General features: G+C 34.5%; 2 protein-coding genes across 2 annotated transcripts; both read left to right on the forward strand.

The window, feature by feature from the left end:
• The first annotated feature begins 144 nt into the window (after nucleotides 1–144).
• LOC126874446 (putative uncharacterized protein DDB_G0294196) lies at nucleotides 145–2,739 on the forward strand. Its single transcript, XM_050636515.1, has 2 exons — nucleotides 145–2,341; nucleotides 2,620–2,739. The coding sequence occupies exons 1-2, from the start codon at nucleotides 1,532–1,534 to the stop codon at nucleotides 2,623–2,625; spliced, it is 816 nt and encodes a 271-aa protein (XP_050492472.1). The 5' UTR covers nucleotides 145–1,531; the 3' UTR covers nucleotides 2,626–2,739.
• Nucleotides 2,740–12,751: 10,012 nt separating this feature from the next.
• Nucleotides 12,752–17,708, forward strand: LOC126874733 (uncharacterized). Its single transcript, XM_050637091.1, has 3 exons — nucleotides 12,752–12,802; nucleotides 13,138–13,371; nucleotides 17,222–17,708. The coding sequence occupies exons 1-3, from the start codon at nucleotides 12,752–12,754 to the stop codon at nucleotides 17,582–17,584; spliced, it is 648 nt and encodes a 215-aa protein (XP_050493048.1). The 3' UTR covers nucleotides 17,585–17,708.
• Nucleotides 17,709–22,359: the final 4,651 nt, after the last annotated feature.

Consider the following 22,359-nt stretch of genomic DNA (forward strand, 5'->3'; position numbering starts at 1 on the left):
TGATGATTTTATGGTACGATGAACATATCGAAATGTGAGAAAGAAAATCAGTAAATAAATGAAATAATAACATTGGAAATAAATAGAAATAAATGAAATTGGGAAATGTAAATAAGCTATGGAAAGAAATAATATATACTCCCGATATTCTTCCTTTTATTTTATTTGTTTAAATCATAAATACGAACGCGTGATCTTGACGAAATATCTCACTACTGTTTCTCAATTACGAAACGAATATCAGCTGAATAATATTGTTCAACCTGTATGCAACATGCATTCTTATTTTGGAAACATTATGCAATAATAACAATAATCATCGTAACCATGACGATGACGAAATCGAGTTTATTAATCGTGTTTCTTAATCGAGTTTATTTATCGAGTTACATGTTCTTGCAGTAAAACGTAATGTCACTGCATCCGATGTTTCCGTATTATTCTCAAACACACGGCTACGCAGCAACGATGAATATTAACCCTTTGATCTATTATATGCATTAACAAAACCAGACAGAAATAAAGTAACCGAGAAAGCCTAGTGAAGAATCGTCCATTTTGTCTGCGAATAATATAATAAAAAATGAATAAAATAATTAACTTGTGTTTTTTTTTAATTAATTTGCGTTTGATTTAAATCGTAAAAATACGTCAATCAATCGTTTAACGTTCAAAATGACAGTCGATCGTTTAAAGCTTCTATAGTCATAACAATAAATTTATGAATTTTATCATCGTCAAACATACTGTTCCGTTAATTTAAAATGGTACCAACATCTGACGCACGTACTGTTATTTTTATGTTCAAAATTTGAAAAAATTTTTTTCTGCAAGTAGAATTCCGTAAAAGATACCGAGTTAATGTTCCTTTCCAGCAAAACTTCGATTTTTTTGTTCTCGAAGGTCTAACCTCGATCAAATAGGCGTTGCTTCGAATAAAATTAACCGACACCCCGTCACTTACACTTACACGAGTCATTTATTACACATTGCTGGTCACTAACGCTATTTTAAAGCTATGAATTTAGAAAAAAATGCAATTTACAAAAATAGAGAAATTGCACAAAACTGTAGATATTTGAAAAGATTGCAAAATGTAAAGTAATTGAATAAATTTAAGAAATTGAGGAAGTGAAAAGCTCTAAAGAAATTTAGAGAGTTAAAGAAACTAAAGAAATTGGAGAAATTATCTTTTTTTTGTGTCTTGTATTTCCAAAAATATCGTATAATTTGCATATTGCCGCATACTTTATAAAATGCTTGTAAAGCAACTTAATACAAGAAATTCTCTATCTTGGAAAGTTTCGCGGAACCGTTTCACGCATGGTAACACGCCGACAAACCAATAATCCACTATCGCGTCAACAAAGTGGCTCAATACCTTCAAATTACGCTCACTCAGCACCATTGCGTATATACGCGTGCTTCCTAAATAAAACCAGGTCACTGTATTTCACCAAATCCCTATAAAAACCGAGCTCCTCATCAGGATCCTCACAGTTCGACTTCGAAGAACAATCCAACTAAAAAAATGAATTCCAAAGTTGTCTTCTTCCTCTTCTTCTTGGGTCTGACCCAGGCAGTTCCAATGAACATCAACGAGAAATCACTGGACGAAGGCCATAATCTGAAGATCGACAAGACAGAAGAAGACGACCAGGCTAGATCCAAGAAATCAGTCATCTGTCTGGATTCAGGTAGCATGGTACCTCAAGCACAAACTTATAGCATCCAAGCTGCTCCTCAGCCTGTTCAAACGTTGAACATTCAGCAAGTACCCCAACGAGTGCAAACACTTAATATCCAAGCTGTTCCTCAATCAGTTCAAACTTTCAGCATCCAACCTGCTCCTCAGCCAGTTCAAACCCTCAACGTGATTCAACCTCCTGCTCAAACTTCCTTGAAATTCATCCAACAGCCTCAACCTTGTCCACCTTCTCAAACCAACGTCAACATCATTCAACCACCAAAAGAAGAGAAACCTGTGAAACCAGTGGTTGAAACTATTATCAAAGAGAAGATTGTGAAGCCTGAACCTAAACCAGAGAAGATCGTGGCCCCTAAAATAGAGAAGGAGCCTGTTAGGCCTGCGTACGAGGAACAAATGATGGTGGTTCCCCCCAAGCCTGTTGTGATGATTACTGAACCTGAACCTGTGGCCGCTTATGTCAAGGTACCTCAGTGTCAACAATGTCAACAGAGTATTATGCAGTGCAGCTGCACTAAACAGCAAGTTCCTGCTTTGGCCTCGGCTGTCTTCATGGAGCCTGCTATGAGGATCTATAAGGAGAGAAGTATGGGCCGCCATATGGTTCCCATGACCCATCGTATGCATCATCATGTAAGTTGAAGTATTTGGCGATACTCTTAGCAATGTTTTAGCAATGTTGGTACAAACAATATTACACTAACGGTATTGAACTATTTTAATATTATGTAGTGCTATTGGTATTCACTGAGTGAGAAAGCTTCTGTTTTGGTTTCCGTTCATTTCTTCAGCTGTGTTTATAAAAACGTAAATTTGTATAAGTATTCAGGGCTTGATCAGTATTTTTGTGATAGGATTTTCGATTTCTCTGGATGAGGTGATCAATTAAGTCAAATTTTGCCTTTTTTCAGATGTGATGTGTGCACCTAGCAGAAGGGGTTACCACCAGAGCTGGACCTAGAGTAGTTAAGAAGATCAAAAATGAGAGAAAATATACGATTGTGAAAAATATGAATAAAATTTGAAGAAACATACACACGTCTTGATTTCTCTTTCTAAATAACTACCAGATCTACCGGTTGCCTAAAATTTACCTCACCAAATTTAATCACATTTAGTCACATAAAAGTATCATTAAATGAGACGAACTTTAATATATCTGGTCCTAAGTAATTAGCATGTAAATGGTCTCCAATGGAAATAACAGCGTGTAAATACTGTTTGTAACTACTGTAAATTCATGCTACCAATTCAGGAACCACATCATATCATCAGCAGCCTTCATACGAGTTAACTTATGAAATTCTTCGTAAACCGAGCCACAGATCGATTTTCCACTCACTGGGCAATCATAATAATTAGAATTCGCTAGGATGACAGCCACGAGCAAGATTCATTTACCAAACTCGAGAATATTTCGAATCACTTATAACACGAAGAATCGATCGTCGTCGTCAGATTCATCAACGAATCTTCGACAATTTATCACGTTACGTTCAAGCAAATGGACTATGGAATCTTCTAAGGGAATGCTAAAGTGCCCTGAATGCCACTGGTCGCTAATGGAGCCAATGACATCATCTACAGCGTGTTAAAAAATTGTGGAGGATATTTATATTGTTGTTCTTAGTTAAAATCCCACAATCAATATTTTATTTACATCTAAGGCTGTTAAAGTTACTAATGTATTTTTAATGTAACATTTATTTATTCGTCACTTGACAAACAAGTTACATGATTTAAGTTATGCAAGCCTTTCATAGACTAAAGTAGATGACATTCTGAAATTTTTGAAGTTTTGAGTCAAAACAGTGTTGTGTGCGAGTTTATTGATCGATCGACTTATCCAATTTACCTAATTTCTATATAATTTCATCAGTTTCCTCTGCTTCTCATTTTGTGAAATCAATCAATTTGGCAAGCAAGTTTTATACCTGACTCCTTACAAATTCTGTACAACTGCTTCCCTTACATTTATATTTACTTTTTCCAATCTTATGTTTATCAATATATCAACCATGCTTAATTACTTTAATCAGAAAACAAGTGGCTCATATATTGTGTTGGCAACTAAGTGATTGCTGATTTTGTCAATACCACCTAATGACAAAATCCGCAATTACTTAGTTGCCAACCCGATAGTTTCTTAAATGATTTTTGTACATGAATTATCTCCACTGTCTTCATATCTAGTAACATACTTCTTTTTTTTTTTTTTTTTTGAAATGCTCTGTACATTATCTCGATTAGCATCGTTCAGGGTATCGATAGAACGCAGAGGAGGATGAAGAGTAATTAAGTTGAACGAATGCATTTCCATTAATATACATATGTATTATCCGACGCATTACTATTCGCGGTGTTCTAGGTGTGAGTCATTATCTGCTCTTTACCAATATAAATTCCGCCAGATAATGGATAATCGATGCCATATTTTTAACTTTGGCTTTGATGGAACGTATTCGCCTCCGGCTAGCCACGTATCGAACGACCAATCAAATTTTCCCTATTTTTTGTTCTGCGAAACTATCTTAAATGTCCTTAAAATTATCTTAAATGCAACTTTAAATCGTTTCTCTTTTGTACAAATTGTACATTAACACTTTGACTGCCACGCGAAAATCACATGTTTCACTGAGGACGCCACGGCAGTATTTTTATTATTCAAAGCATATAATGGCAAAATAGTAATAAATTCTTACCCAATGGACCATTTATCTTATTGGGCTTAGGTGGCGCCTTGGTAACACTCGATAGCGACATATTATAACAAGGCTTCGTTTATGTCAACAAACCATTCGCATTCGTTATTCCGTCGTAAGCAGAACGTGCAGAATATATTGTTGAAACGTGTAAAAAATATTAGTAACCAGTACTTGCTCATTCCGTGGTAATATCATGGACGAAAGGCCTAAGAGATATCGGGCGAACTGTAAACAATGTCGCGAGAAAGTCGAAGTGTCGACAGGCCCAACGATGTATCGTCGGTCCTTCGATCGGATAGTTTCGTGGAAAAGGTGTGCGTGACCCTGGCCACGAGCGGTTACGGGACACGTGCGTGGTGGGGATAAGACAGAAGGCAAAGAGATGCCAGGGGACAAAGACGAATTAACAGTCAGTGTCAGTTGAGAAGCCAGAGAGTGTAAATCGAGAAGTCAGAGAGATAATGTTACTAGCGTTGTCGAGAGAGTGAGCGTTGGAACCGTAGTGACGAGAGTTGCAAATTAACCATCTAGTTATCTTAACACTTTACCGACTGCTAGCGAGTCAACGGTATGTCCGATTGGCATCTCAGGCGCAGATTCTCCCTGGCGCCGGCTCTGTTTCCGTTTAGACTCTTCAATACCATTTTTTTCGTTCATCGCGAACGGCAAGTTTTTCAAATTGGTATAAAACTGTGGGAGCTTACAGAGCAACGCGACTGACGCAATTGAGCAAGGTACCTTAGTATTAAATAACGAATTACTGTTCAAATAATGAGAATGATTGTCGGCGACAAAAAGCCGATTAATAGGCTGTCGGTCGGTAAACGTCGGCGACAAAAAGATGATTAATAGGCCATCGATCGGTAAGCGTCGGCCATGAAAAACCGAATATGCTATCGGTCGGTAAAGTGTTAATTATAGTACGTTATTGTGATTAGATCACGTTAAACAACCATCGTTTCCTGTTTAACCAACATCTGTTTAATCCATTTATTGTAAATAAACTAATTGTAGTAAGATCCTACACTATATATAATAGTAAGGTATGTGCATATTTGTAACTTCAATTATACGATTATAAAGCAGCATTTACAGTTATTTTCTAAAGTGTGTTTGTAATAATATTCGTAGATTACCCTTCAAAGATATGGATGCAAACACAATGCACCGTTAGATGCAAGATTTATTCTCTTTTTTTTTTTTTTTTTAGTGATGTTTTAATAAAAATGTTTAATTGTTCAATGAGGCACTTTTTTTTCAAAGTATCTTCTATTTATCGGTTATATTCAAAACTGTCCTAACTGTCAATTTTCATATAATTTTTAAAATGGTAAGAAGTTCATCATCAATGACCACTGTGGCATCACAGGAGAAACCGTTGGCCGGTCATATATGACCCACGCGGTAGTCAAAGTGTTAATGTTAATCGACGAATTGAGATCTTATGTAAATTGAGGTTTTGTATAAATAACACTTCATATGTTACACGTACGCACACGAAGACACAAGTAGAAAGAGTAGGATAACATTTTTTTTTTCGGACGAAGCTATATTGCTAAATAAGTGAAGGAATCTCGCTGCAAGTTATTTTGCCTACGTACGATCCTCTCTATTTCATGCATGATTTTCATAAATGTTACTGTTTCGCCGAGTCACACGTATTTAATAATTTTGTTCATCACTACATTTCATGGAAGCGCTGCATCTATCATGGAAATGTAAAGAACGAATAATTAGTAATGCCATGCATAATTTTCTAAGGATGAAATAATCAACGTATTTGATTTATTAAAATTCCATGCATAGGGAGCTGATACTGAATTATCAAAAGAAATATCGATTCGAGATAATTGTAGAGAATATTTATTAATTAAGATCTTTTGAATTACTACACGATCCTATCAAAATTTCAAGAGAAATTTGTAGAGAAAATTTATTAATTAAGATCTTTTGAATTATTACACGATCCTATCAAAATTTCAAGATTAATTTAAAGCTAATAAACATCTTTTTACTTCGATGGACACGGTTTTATCAAAATTTCAAGTTTCGCTGTATGCAATAAATATTTTTTTATTTTATTTACTCAAGATTTTGTGTACTAAAAAAAACGACGTACCTAATCAAAATTTCTTGAGTAGATAAAAATATCTATGCTTCAATCATTTCAATGAAAATTATAGCTTCGATGAGAACGTAGAAAATGACCTTATATGACCTTATATGAGAGAATTAATGACCTTATATGAGAGAATTATAGGTTATGCGTATACTCTCGTGGGTGACTAATCGTAGTACTAATTCGAATAGTTCGTGCACTCTGGTTATTTCGACTATAGGTCATATTTAGTATTTCACGAACACCTTCTTGTTTTGCCTTTTAAAGTAACAATCTTACGTAACAATCGCTCTTCTTACGTAAAACATGCTAACATTGCGAAAAATCTGTCACGTTTATTGAAATCGCATCTTACGATATTGTTAGGAAATTTAGTTCAACGAGAGAATAGTCTCGTATTTTATAAAATTTGCTAATTTTTACGGTTTTTTTTTATTGAAAAACCAAACGGTATACGAAATTGTATTTTATAAAATTTGTAAAAAATTCAGTTTAATCAGAAAGTAGTCTTGTGTTTTATAAAATATTTTAGTCTCTGTGAAATTTATTTTAATGGAAAAAGTAGTCTCGTTATAAAATATACAGAAGATTTCGGCGAGTGGGTTGGCGAGTACGTGGCAGATGAAAATTGTGAATCAGAAGACACTAACCTCTTGGAATTTTGCATGCCCATAATTCGATTCCCAGTGGCTGAGAGCAACGTGCCGATTCTCAGCCAAGAAGATATCGTTTTACGCTTGGTCACGACGTCTGATAGTCAACCGTGGAATTTTTAAACGTTCATTCGGGCCACGAAGGTTACGATGTGCCGCGTCTATATTTTTCTGCGAGCGACGCACGCGAACGCAGTCTTTTGTCCCGCTCTCGAGGTTTCTATGCTAAAGAATAACGCGAAATTCACTAATCCATCGTATCTCTTTGCGTTTCGATACAATCGAAGCCTCTACTTTTACATTTTGTCCTCCGATTACAGAAACTTTTGGCAATTTTAACATTTTTCTTTTCGAGGGAACCGAGTGTACTTTAAGAAGATTTTTATCAGTTTTTCTAATTTTCGGATTTTAATTACAGACACCTCTCGTGATTTGGAAATTTTTATTTTTGGAGGGGTTAGATGGATTTTGGGGAAACCTTTTAGGCGAATTTTAAACCTATGCGACGATTCGATGATCGGTATTTATTACGTAAATTTAATTTGGAATTTAATTTTTAAAATCAAATTAAATAAAATTCTAAATTTAATTTAGAATTTGAAATATCAATGACGATCTAACAGTATAATACAATCTGACAGTAAGATACCGCAAAACGTATAGTTGAAGTTCAATCTTTTCTTTTCAATAGCGCCTTCGAACTTGTGATATTAAAATTTGATAACATTTATTGAAAAGTATATAATTACAGGAAATCTGAATTTACGAAATTATACTCTTCCTTACTTGTACCTATGAATGTTTCATTTCTAATGAAAATCCAACGATCCAACGTATATTCCTACAAGCATATACAGTGTAATATATTCGTTTAATTTCTAAGCGTTGATTTTTCCGTACGCAATATCATTTCCTATTCAAACGCATAGAAGAAAGTACGAAACGTGGTTGCAATAGAAAGACGTAAGGTTAGAATCTTAAGTTGTAAGATCATTAGGAGAGAAATCTTTCATATGACCACAAAGAAACGTAAAACCTAGAGAAATATGCTGACGATTCGAAAGCTTTTCATCGATAGTGGGAACACGTTCGAGTCACATGGTGTTACAGAGAGGTTAACTTTTCTACTATTCGGTACAGAGCACGTACAGGCAGTGTTCTTTCTTCTTATTCGATGGAAGATATCTTATTCCCGCGGTTCCAATAACAACCTGTCGTCGTCGTCGTCGTCATTGTCGTTTTCCTTCTCCTGCTGTCGACTAGCTGCACAAATACTTACGTTCGGCTCGAAAACCTCGATTGCCTGTTTCGAGAAGATACCAAGTCTGCGGATAGAAGCGAAACATCAGCCAGGATTTTCGTTTCTCCTGTTCCGTCAACGGATAAGAACGAACAAATATTTTTCTATTTTAAAACCTTGCAGAAGAAAGTGAAATGTAGATTTCAATTTTCTTCCAGATTTTATTATCACCGAATCATCTCATTGTTTGTTTCTTTTTTTTCCAGGTAATTCGTTAAGCGAACGTTTGTTCGAGTAAATGTCAATAGAAATTTATTAAAAGTTATTCCGGCATAATCGTTTATTACTACCACGATACGTATTGAGTCATTGAATCGCTATGTTGTGAAGTTTCTCAGCCACGTATACTCGATATTTCATATGTCAGATTTTATGTCTCAGAATTCTCCCACTTTCCTAACCTAACCTTAAACCATCACAATTGGTTGGCCATCTTTTCCTCCCAGATCTCACAAAGGACATAACCTAACAAACACGATGATGGTACCCCGCTGGGAGTAGCCACCCACATGATATATTAGTATACCGCTATAATACTTTACCAAATATCCTACTGGACAAATTGTAAAATTTAAATAAATAAATAAAAAAAAATCTTTTCCTCTATCTAAGAATTTACCATCTTCAATACTTTTTTCTATGCTGTTCAAAGAGAATGTACGATTGTCTAATGTTACGTTTTTGTTTGGTTTGTTTTGGTTGTGTTGCCGTTAATTTTTGAATTTAGATTACATGGTAGCACTGTCTGATGTTTAATGCGTTTGGCAATTAAACTGCACGTTTCGGCTAACCTGCTACGCGCAAGAATACTGGCACTGGAGAGGATTAAAGTTGGTGAAAGTAAATGTTCGCTTAATCCTATTATATTATTAGACAAATATTCTCTACAACAAATGTTTATTCTAATTCTAATTGGATATTGACAGATACAAACACGTCGATTAACAAAACTGACAAGAACTGGGAACTAATGAAACAAAGAACTAAAAGCTAAGGAACTAAAGGACTAAAGAACTTAAGAACTGAGAGCAAAAAAACTAAGAGCTGAAAAACTAAGCAACTAAAGAATTGAAAGGCAAAGGAACTGAGAAATTAAGAGCTAAAGGAATTGAGAACTAATCGCTATGAACAAGGAAATTACTTGCCAAGAATTGGGGAACTGATCGCCAAGAACCAAGGAATTAATCACCAAGAACTGAGGAACTAATCACACACAACTGAGGAATTAACTACTCTGAACTAAGGAATTATCTCTCTATCTTCTATATCGCTACGCTTATTTATAATTACCTTACGACCTTGGAGGGGTCGTCATGTGACGGGTTATTCCGTGGGGGTTGTGAGGCTCGATTTTGGTTTCTATACAAATTCTTAGATTTTATCTGAATCTCAAATTGAAACGCTCACTCGCGCTATTGGTAGTTTTAGTCTACGTTACGGCGCATGCGCAGCGCGGGACGTGACACTAATATTATAATAATAATTTAGAGGATCTATTGTTATTTAATTTCCACGTTCAACCATAGTAATTTGCAATATATTTTTATTGAGCAATATATTTTATTGATATTATTATATTTTAATGAGCAAGCAAGTAAATAAATTATTATTATTTCTCCATCATTTTCATCACCAGATGGAACCACCATCGAATGCACGTATCTCGCTGAAATCTCTACAATTTCACCTCATTCCTTGTCTCGTGTTCCGCAAGTCTTGTTCCAGTTTCAGATACGCATCGTTTTCTTTGGTGCAGCGGCTCGAACCGGAAGCGACGACGATGAGAATGTAGCTTCGTCGTCGCTCAAACCTACGGAATGAACTGGATATTGACGTTCTATCCATGAAATCGACAGGAATCAGCAGTTCGCTCGCTTCTCGCGTTCCCAGCCAGCCAAACACGTACCACCGGAAATGACGATCCTCTGCGTGAGACAATTCTCCTGTCTTCGTTTTTCCCTTTATCGTCTGTTACCAGATAGACACACACACCGGTGTTGATTTTTCGTATCGAACGAGGATTGGAATATGTACGACCAAGGAGACAGGTTTTCACTTAGAGGTTATGACGATTCGAGCAAAGCTTCGACATATATACGGTGTCTTATCTTGAATCAATTTTCGTGAATATATTTGTTCGAAAATTCTTGTTTTAATGATCATTATTTAAATAATTGTTATCTAATTATTAGAAATGCGAAAAATTATTCATATGACAAATTTCTGACGTTTTTCAATAGAAACTGAACAGGATCTGTTCGATTTGAAACTTGGTAGAGATTCAAGGAATTATTTGTGTTTTTAATTATTTATAGATAGTACAAAATGTAATTATTTAAACGCGTATTTCTTGGTCTTTTACAATATTTTTCGATGCTTTTTAAGAATTTAATAGAACACCAGTATTTTTATTTTAGTTTCTCTTTCGTGCAGTTTCTTTTTACAATTTTTTAATTCTAGCCACGAGTTACACCCGCACTCAAAAGTTACGCAACGCTTATTATATTCGCGCGAAAAGTGGGAAAAGTTACGAATGATCGATAGCGGTATTTAATGTCACCACTATTAAGAAATATTTTTGCAGATCTTCGTACATTTCTCAGCAGATTTATTTCTATATTATTTATGTTATTTTGAGAAGTTTCAGGAGTTTCAACAATTTTTAAAATAGCATACGAAAATATAAAAGACCTCGCAAGTGAAACATTTATTTGGACTGTGGATTTTTATACATTTTAAGGAAATTTAAAATTGCAAAAATCTATAAAATATTCCAAGTATGGTAAACAATTTCTGCGTCGGTTTCATTTCTTCCATTGCATTCAGTGAATTATGAATTTGTACAAATATTTGTGCTCTAACAACGATACTTAATACAATTTGAAACTATGGAGGAAAATCGACGGACTTCAAAAGGAATTTGGCCGGTTATTTCCTTAAGATTTTCCGGGATGAATGTGATTAGCTTTCTCGAAAGCACGTTCAATTATGCGATATCTGGGAAACTTTGAATGTTTAATAGCGATGTTTAATGTCAGTGGAAACTTTTAATACCGGTTTTACTTGAAACGAAAGTTTCAAAACGAAAACCAACTGATTCATTTTTCTTCTTCTTTTTTTTTCTAAGTTTCTCTTTGGTTCAGGCACGTAATATAGATTATGGGATATCTTCGAAACTTTTAACGATCTAATAACGACGTCCAATAACGACGAAAACTTTAAATGCTTGATACCGATTTTACTTGATAATCGAAGTTTTAAAAGCGAAAGTGATTCCTCTTCTTCCTTCTGCTCCAGTTTTTTTAGATTTTAAAAATGTTATTTCGCATAATAGTTCAGCTCATAAGCTACAAGGCCTATATAATAATAAGATGTAATAATAATAATTAATAATAAGATATAAGGCCTATAGTAAAGCAATTAGAAAGTAAGTGTAGTTTCGGGGAGACGCAATCGCGAGGAGAGACGTCAACGGGAGTCGTAAATTCCCGTTACGATTATAGCAATCGATCCCCTGATTTCCGTTGAGATAATAGGGCTGATTCAGTTAGTATAACACTGTGATTTACAGAATTATAAGTTATATATTTCCAACACTTAGATTACACTGTTGAGTAGATATAAATAGATAACAACTTATCGCACGAAGATAAGATAGATATGCACGCTAGAGCAGGTCTCTTATAATTGAATTTAGTGTATTAGTGGACGTAGCACTATAGTAGACTTGGTAGAGGAGATGGATGTTCGACAATACTTAGATACAACCGACTTAGATAGTTTACGTGACTTACGCTCCTCTAGCGTTGTGTTTAGACTTAACCGTTAGGCGTTAGATTTAGACTGTGTAGTTGACTTGATCTTCCAGATGTTGCAGAAGAAGTTTGACTTGACTCTCGTCTCGTAGGAGCAGTAAGGTAAGGTGCTGTGTCGTAGGAAAGCTAGTGATGAGCGTGTCTAGCGCACGGGGCCATCGGATTTGTTGGTGACGATTTTGGCTAAGAGAGTGAGGGAAATAGGCTTCGTTGTTAATCGGTTAAACGAAGGTTGGTGGACTAGGAAGGGTCTTAGCTGCCCTCGATAGAAAGTTGTTATTAGGAAGCATCGTACGCGGGAAAACCCAACTTTCCCTTGTCAAGCCGTAGTAAACAATCGTCTTTAGAAAGTGATTTAGAAAAAGACATTTGTTGGATCTGAAGGACCTTAGCTAGCGAATTACTCGGATTTATGACGGGTCCTTAAGGCTATTGAGGGTACGCCGTAAGGATGAGCGGGCATCTGGTGTCCGTCTGGCCCGCGGTGTATGACCTGGTCCAGGTAGAGAGTCGCCTGGCGTAACAGTAAGAATAATGAAAAATATTTCATTGCTACTACGAAGCTGTCCCGATAATTATGGTTGCCGGTGTACATAGAACGTATATTTTATTTTCGTTCAATATCGCACGCTTTACACGACAAAGATCATCGTTTATAATTGCCGTTTCGTCAAATATAAAACATTGAATAAGATAAAAGGGATACTCTAATGCAACAATAGCAGCTAACGATTAATATCGGCTTACTGTCTTCTTGGTCATCAATTTCAATTTTGTTAGTAGCAAAAAAAAAAAAAAAAAAAAAAAAAAAATGATGCCGGAAACGTCAAACGTTAACTCGAAAGACCCAGCGTTTCCTGTTTCTCTGGAAGATTTTTCGCCGTCATTGCCTCTGCTAAATGGTGTCCGATATTTCAGGCGGTAACGTGTCTGCTCCAGTTCGTGGGGCTAGTGGCATTAACCGGCGTTCTAGTCTGCCTCGTTGCTGTGTTACGATTGGTGGAACTGGCCATCACCCTGATCAATCCTTTCACCGTTTTTATGCTTCACCAATCGGGCAAGATAATCATTGTGAGTATGAAAACGAGGTAATAGAATTCTTTTAGACACCCGTTTTATCAATGGCTGATATTATTGGACCATTAGGAACTGTAACAACGTTGGATGAACCTGCCGTATACAGCTAACTCTTCGTTGATTTCGGTGTCCTTGAAATATGTGCTCAAGGCCATAATTTTGAACAGCTCTTTCCTATACATGTATAAGGTGTTTATATAGTTATCGAGTTATACACGAAAGAATTGCATTTTTTTAGCAGGTCGCCGAAGCCGGAAATGTGACACGTTTTTCAGGAAAACAACAAATTTTTGTTTACCTGTCGATGCGCGACGTCCTCGTGGGACTCGATTTGGTACTCTTAAACATATCGTATGGTTTACGCTGTGTGCATTTGAATCGCGAGTATTCATTTTGATTTGGGGTTTTCTTTTTTATTTCCCGGCTATGATCGCATATGATAGAAAATGGTAAACGAGAAAATTGGCATTTCGAGTATTGGCATTGTTGCACCAAACGTTTCCCTGAAAAACGAGTCGCCTAAAATATTCACGAAAAGACACATTCGTATTATTTCTGTATTTTATACTAATATTGTTTTTGTTACTTTTTATACGATTTTGTACATTAGATGTTAGAACTATTGCGCGCGCGTGTGTGTGTGTCAGTATTTTCCCCTATTTTTTAACATCACTGGATTTAAATCGCACATTAATTCCGCCCCCATGCGACTGTTCCCGTTCACGAGGGCTGCAATCACTTAAATAACCTAACCTCACCTACTACTTTCCATTTGCAATTCAATTTTTATTATTTTTCCTTTAATACCTCACCACAGAGGTATTAGAAAGAGTGCTGTTAAAATTCATGCGAAGGTAACGAACATTACTTGTGTTTGTAATTTGAAAACCGAACACCCGATATATGTGTAGGAAAAGATTGTTCAGAATGACGACCTTGACAACATATTTCAAGAGCATCGAAATGTGTGAGGAGGTAGCTATTCGACAGGTCGACTCAATTTTGCATTCAATTTCACTAGACTATAATCCAGAGATCGAAATGACAATTATTTTAAATACTTAAAAAGAGAAAATTATCGGGAAAAAGATTTTTGATTTGAAATAAATTTTTTAGAGTAAAGTAAATTTGTATTTAGATGGAAGTTAGGATAGTGACTTTTTTGTTTCCAATGTACACGGGAATTTTGTATTTTAATTTAACGAAAGGAACTTTATTAAAATTTGTTAGCTCACGTTTCTATGCGCAGATCTATCTATCTGCCTGGATAAAGGAAGCGAGGGACACGATTGTTTGTGAAGTATATTATCAAACTTTAGAAGTAAGCAGCACATAAAACTGAAGAGAAATTCGTTTCTATTTTACTAATCCTGTGTTTCAATATTTGGAGAACTTGTTGGGAAACTTGTTAGGAAGCTTGTTAGGATTTAGTCCATCTATAATAGAATTAGTGGAATGATCTAGGGAATTATGTTGTGATATTCTAGTGAATTTACCGCCAGTGGTCTTGATCGTTTTTTAAGATACGTACTAGATTTCTAACTAAATTAATTAATTTAATTTTTTACAAGATTTATAGAAACTCTCAATTTAGTATTGCCACAGAGAAAAGGTTCTTAAAAGGTTTAGTCTCATTGGACTAGATTTAAAGATTTCCTTTTTAATCTGATTTGATGTATAAAAAAATCCCTAGACTAAAGTATAGTAATAATTCCTAGATTTCATAGACATAACACTTAAGTCTATCGTTAATTACATTGAACAGATTTCAGATGATTTTAAACTTGGAATGTGATGGTCGAATGTGGTGGAAAACAGAAGAGAATCACGTTAAAGTAAGATAAGAGGATCGTTAATGTCGTTCGGATTAATTAGTTTGTCGCGTTGAATATTCGTCGACGAGGGTTTGTCGTGTGCAGTTTGCCAACGTTAGAGAAAATGGAAAACTGTCTGCAGGACTGTGTGAAACCAGCTAAAATATTAGGTTATTACACGATTTCGTAATACCACCGTCGTCGTAGGACCTCGTCGTGCGGATTATTCGCGGAAATTAGATCATCCATTTCATGCTCTCCTCCCGGAATTTTCAGCCGTTAATAATTTCTTATACCGACGAATCATCATATATTTTTTTGCTAGATTCAACTCGGTACATACAGATTTTCTACATTGTCACCAAACTGACAATTCATGATCAAACGAATCGTAAGAAACAAACTCGTGCATTGTTCTATTTCTTGCCCTCTTTTTTTTCCTTGTTTCGATTAGTTCTTCTATAAAAGTTGGAAATATTCTTGCACAAGTTTATAAATTCTTTTATTTCTTATCTCTCGTTCTTCGTCTATTTTCATTGCTTTCTAAGAGATGAAAATATTGCTTTTTAGATTTATAGACTCTTTTATCGCTTTTCCTTTTGTTTCGATGCGTGCAATGAAATATTCTGTTCTTGAAATATTCAGATCCTCTCATCTGTTTCTCTTTTTATTCTATTACACAAGGTGCAAATATTGGTTGGTAAACTTGTAAATTCTCTTACTTCTTTTCCATTGTTTCTCCTGTTTCAATTCGTTTTATCGTGTAGAATGAAGATATCTGGTGAATTTGTAGGTTTCTAAGTTATATTACTTTTGCAAATTCCCTAGTCTTTAGTGCCTTTTGTCATTATCTTGCAAAGAACGAAAGAAACCTTCCTACTGTGGATCCTCATATTCTCTTTATTCTGTGACAGAATAACCAAATATTTTCGAAATTAACAATAATTAGTAATAATCAATTCGAGATTAAGAATCATTTATGTATTTGGTTATAGTGTTAACGAAATTCCAAAATGTTCCAAAATTCCAATAATATACAGTGGCGAACAAAAAGAATTTTGTAGAATAGAATAAGAAATATAAAACGACATTATAATTTTACACAATTTGTGTACAACACGGAGTAGATGACCAAACAACTGTAAACAATATTTGATACAAAAGTTACTAAAATTCATAGTTACCAATTTTAAACTTTCTCTTGTTCCCCACTGTATACGTAAAAGTTCCCTATAGTAAGTGCTGAAATACTTTCGTAAGTCATTATACAGGGTAGTTCAAAATTCAGTTCCTACGATTTTTCAGGCATTTCCGATAGTCGGATAGAAAGATATCTCGAGCAAAAGTTAATCAGTTTCCGATCGACTACAACGTTAAGAAATTCAAAGAAGGTTTCACTTGCACGAAAAGTCAAGGTCATACGTATTTTTCTAAACAGAACACTACATCTTTTAACACACCATCCGATGCATTTCTTAATCCTCTAGGAAAAAAGTATGAAAATACTCTAGTCGAAGAATGATTAATTTAAACGATATTTGAACTTTAATGTCGTGAAACCTATCGCTTGAAGGAGGGGGAAAACGTTAAACCGAAACAGCACCGCACTATCTTCTCTTATTTTTTATGCGATAAGTTTCGCGATATTAAAGTTCAAATATCTTTCAAACTAATCATACTTTGATCCAAGTACCTTAACACTTTTTTTATGAAGAATTAAAAAATATAACCTATCTGGCATATAAAAAATGTCGTATCGTATAATTGAAAAAAAAAAAATACAGCGACTTTAATTTTTCCATCGAAATAAAAGTTTCTTTGATATTCATAATGTTTCAATTCGTAGTCGTTCGACAGCTGAAAACCTTTGTTCGAAACATCCTTTTGTCCGACTATCGGACAAAGGCTCGTGGTTACTGTACCGCTGTGTGGATCAAACGAAATATTTAAAATACGTCGATAAATGGAAAATAAGTGGCAGGGCCGGAGAGCTCGTGGCCAGTTAATGTTAAATGCCTGGCTGTCCGCAGTTTGGGCTGAAGAAGAGTAAAAAGCTGACATCCAACGCTTACCATAAGATGCGCATGGATCGTGGACGCGCACCTGTCTTAGAATTAGAGATAGGTATACGTCAACCGGAAGTGCTTTACAACAGAAACGTGGTGTCAGGCTTGATGGAAGAAACGTTCCCTCGCGAGGGTGATAACTACAGGGCCGTACAAATGTCAGAAGTGGCTAGCGTCGGTCAGGATGACGAGGAGCAGGACGAGCAAGAGATAGAAGTTCACAGTCCCAACGAGGTGGAAGTCGAGAAGGTTGACGAGGACCGAGAAATCGAAGAGGCTGATGATGATCGTGAAACTGAAAAATCTGCTTCCGAAGAAATTGGATAGACCAGCGACAAGGAAGCAAACGAAACGCTTGAAGAGTCCATGGGAGAATAAATCTCTGAAGTGAATAACGACCATGGTGTTTAATGAAAATCGTCAGTCTGTTTTGAAATATATACATGTCTTTTCGACGAATTAAAAGAATTGTGTTGTTATTGGGTTTGCAAGTGAATTTGGTTTTTACCTTTTTGTAAGAAATTTTTATCAATATTAAATAGAACATAGTTTTATTTATATCTTTCATAGAACTTGATCTCTTATCTTCTTAAAAAGAAATTTTTTTATTAATGTTTTAATAAAATTCCGACCGATATTCTAACAAACTTCGATCTTTCACTGTTGGAAAACATTTTGTTTTCAGGTTATAGCAGTGTTTTTTAGGTTAAGTTAGAATTTTAGGTTATGTTAGGGTATTAATTGCAAATTATAAGACTAGATACTGATCTGACAGCAGATCAATCTTCGTATCGATAACGTTTTATAAGATTTTATTCATAAGACTGAATTCTGGGAAAATCCAAATTCCCAACATTTTTCTTGCCACCGATAAACTTGTTCATTTATTTTGTTCGAGTCTGGTTTCCAGATTATAAAATCACACTGTCCAATGGTTGCTTTTTAAAGTACTTTTGACACTCTGGTTTCCGATTCTCGTTAAACCTGTGAAATTAAATTTTCCTCCGTTTTCCGATTTTCACGCATGCCTAAATCAAATCCAAAGTAAATTGCACAAATCGTGATAAATCGTTCAATGGGAATTAAGCGCGGACAACTTTCTCACAAATTTCTCAAAGGGAATCAAACGTTACGCCTTTAAAATTGAGCGTCCCTTTGATATCACGGATTCTCTCTGTAATTGAAGTAATCGTATAAATGTCTTTAAAATCTCGTCATCCGTCGATAATTCATTTTTCTCACGAAATTCCAATTAAAAACACGTCATCGTCTACTCGACTTTACACCGTTGGATGATACGTTTCACGCGATAATCGATCACAATTGGATATTGTTACACTTGCTTTTCGACATCTTCGATCATTTTTTTTTCTCCTTCCCTTTACTTTTGTTTTCCTTCCACTTCATAGTTTCTGGAAGATCCTGTTAAAAATACAAGAAAATTGTATTTTGTGCAAAATATTCCTTTTATTAGGAATTTTGTTTTCTCTTTGTCCTTTTCCTAATTCGAGAAAGATCACGGTAACGGTGTGACAAAAATGCTATTTAATGCAAAATATCGTTTTTTTTTCGTGTTTTTCGCAAGTCGCGAAATATCTTCATGACAACACTGCAAAATTTCATTCGAAGCAAAACACTCACTTTAGTAGAAATTTCCATATTACATCGACTATTTCCCCTTCCTTTTCTCATTTCTATTTTGCAGAAGATTTGATTAGGTATACGAAAAAATTCTGGTTGCAATACAAATAAATATTTATAATCGAAGATTCATATATGTGGCGGCACTCGACAACAAATACCGCCACTCGACGCTAATTTCTACCGGACGACGGTAGCGCAATGGTTAATGCGTTAGGTTACGAACGTTCGGGACCCGGGTTCGAATCCCGGTCACCCGTAGTCCGATTTTTCTTCCACGCATCTAAATTAGAAGAAAAATAGCAGTACCCCATCAGCGACATACATCTACAGCTCAGCATCTACAAGTATCGCGGACAACAACACTACACTTCATATATATATTACATTTCACGCATTTCAACATTACATTTACATTTGAATTTAAGTTCATTATAGTAGATTTCAAACATCAAAGGATTGGTTGGTTGTATGTCAATAACTGCATAAAAGTATTAACATTTCTTGCAATAATATTTATTTGTTAAGTAGAAATAGAAGTATATAAAAATCTTATTTACAGCAAAAAATGCATGTATAATAATGTCAGATAAATAAATATAAAAAAACATTATTTGGTGTAAGAAATATTGTATGGATATAATACTTCAATATATGTTTGCAATTTATTTATAAACATAGAAACTTATATAAAAAACTAAATATTCAGTTATGAAAAAGAAATATTAGAGCAATATTTATTAAATTAAATTTTCAATAAAGTATATTTTTTAGTGTATCGTCATTGTAAATTTGAAAAATTATCGCATTAATTTGATCATTTTTCTTCATTTTCTTCTCTTTTCGTCTAATTTCCAAGGGATCTCGTTAACATGTATTCTACATGTAAGAAGAATGGAATTAAACAATGCTAATTTCCAAGAACTTTAATTAGAATTGCAAAAAAATTCTAATTCTAAGAATTCACCGTTGCAGTTTGGAAAATCCTGTTTCTCATCTAATTCTTCTATAAAAATTCTTCTCAGCCTTTAATGAATAATATTAGAAATGCAAAAAAAAGAGAAAGAAAAACAAGAAAGATAGAAAGAATATTAGTATTTTATTATTTTGATTATAGAAAAATTGGTAGAACTTTCGCGTCAAATATTTTGTCGTTATTTTCAATATTCATGGAAAATCAGGGAATTTTGGATGAATTCAGATTTCGCGATAACTAGTGGCTTAATTTATGATCGGTCCACAGTTTCGCGAATTATAATACATCATTCTGATGTCAGGATAATTAGATTTATTGCACGCTCGACTAATGGCTTTCCATCGCGAATGAGAATTTTTTCACCTATATCTTCGCTACTTTTATTTTCTATCAAACGAGCCACAGATAATTAGGTTGGAAGAAAATGTGCCAAGCGAAAAGCATGCGAAAAAATTCTTTCTGTAACATCACAAAACGCTATCTGTCTGTTATTTGAGTTGAAATTAAAGAAAAAGAAAAAATATATAATTTTGAAATAAAATTTCGAAGATATTTTTTGAAACGTCTTAACAATGTGAAAATTTTCAACAGTTTTATTTTTCCGATGCTCGTCCCCGGTTTTCCAGAAGATTTAAAATGAAACTGGAAGCCGAGGGAAAAAGGCGCGAACATTTTTGCATAAAAGATATTTTCATCGTGGACTCTGTCAGTTTCTTTTCCCATATTTTACTTTTTTTTTTTGTCCCCTCCCCCTTTTTTTCATTTCCTGTCAAATGCGTTCTCTTTTTCATTAGGTCATCCTGCGAGTTCAGGTCGCGCAGAGAAATTCATTTCGCTTGGCAACAAAGAGAAGAAGATGGCTTTAAAATATGGGAACCATGCTGTGTTCAAAGTAAATTAGGAGCAGTATGTTATGAACATGAAATAACGTACCTCAGAATATTAACTTAGGGCGAAGAAACTTTCCCTTTGATCTTGGAAAATGAACGAAATTGCAGCAGAGTATTTTTCCATTGTAACATTCTTAGAGTAAAGGAAATAGTTACTCTAAAAAATTATTTACTACATTGCAACAAGATTTTCATAGAATTTCGTTAAAATCCTCTAAGGATATTGAAATCGAAGAACATGCTCCTTTATCACGTGAATTTTCAATCTCGACATCATAAAGGACATTTTTTCCCCTAGTTAATTCGGCAAAATTATTTTCCAAGAAATTTCTAAACAATTTTTTTTTTATTTCTATTTAATAAAAATTTCATTAAAAGTTCTTTCGATATTTCGAGATTTATTATTATTATCGTTTCAATTGAAGTTTACGATATTCAAAGAGATCGAACGATTGTCAATTATGATGAAATTCACGTAGGTTAGTTGAGTCGACGGACAGTGAGCAATGTAACGCGAGATGAAAAAAGCATGAAAATATTCGTTTATGAATTATGGTAAATTTTTAGCGTTCGTAATCTCGTAATAGAGATACACAAATATGAACGTAAGTAAATATTAATGACGAATATCGTGGAAACCGTGTGACACTTCCTAACATTTGTCTGTAGACAATTATTTTATTATATTTTATTTTATTAAATGTTAGAAAAATATATCTGACTAGTCGATTGTACGTCTGTATGCATTTAAATACATTGGAGTTTTACGTAAGTTGTTTTTGAATACGTAAAAAGTGAAAAAGAAACTATTAAATATGAAACATGTTGCTTCAGGAAATGTTTATTTATTATATAAATAATATATACACATATACATTGACTACTGAGTGTAAAAAATTAAATTAATATATTCAACTGCAGCATTATAAATACTCGTATTATACGTTACATTCGTGCTATTAGCCAAGAGAAAGCAAGTTGTTTCACGATCGAATATTAACACGAATTGGCAAATAATAATTATCTAATTATCGCAAAAGTGAAAAATTATTCGTATGAGAAATCTTTGACGTTGCTCGATAGAAACTGTACAGGATGTTTTCGATTTGAAACTTGGTAGAAATTCAACAAAATATCTGATTATAGGAATTATTTGTGTTTGCAATTATTTATTTATAGATATTATTAAATATAATTATTTAGACGCGTGTTTGATGGTATTTTACAATATTTTTCGATCCTGCTTCTTAAGAATCGAATAGAACCATCAATTTTTGATTTTGCTTTTCATTAGACGATCTCTGTCTTCTCCTTCGTGCAATTTCTTTTTGCAATTTTTCAATTTTACGACACTCTCGATCGACACTGTAAATCTGTTTGTATTTTACGTACTTTGGAAAATTTGTACTCGCTGGCTAACATACTCATAAATCATACTAATCGTATTATAACAATGCGTACGGGTAACCTCGTTAACGCGAATAATTAGAGCGTAGGAAAATTTCCAGATTTATTATCTATCAATTTTTCACGCAGCTCGAAGTTATTCTGACAGATTTGAGCGCGAAATTCCCCGGCTTAAAATATGTTGTACG

The sequence above is a fragment of the Bombus huntii genome, chromosome 16 (assembly GCF_024542735.1).
Source record: "Bombus huntii isolate Logan2020A chromosome 16, iyBomHunt1.1, whole genome shotgun sequence".
In the NCBI taxonomy this organism is placed as follows: domain Eukaryota; kingdom Metazoa; phylum Arthropoda; class Insecta; order Hymenoptera; family Apidae; genus Bombus; species Bombus huntii.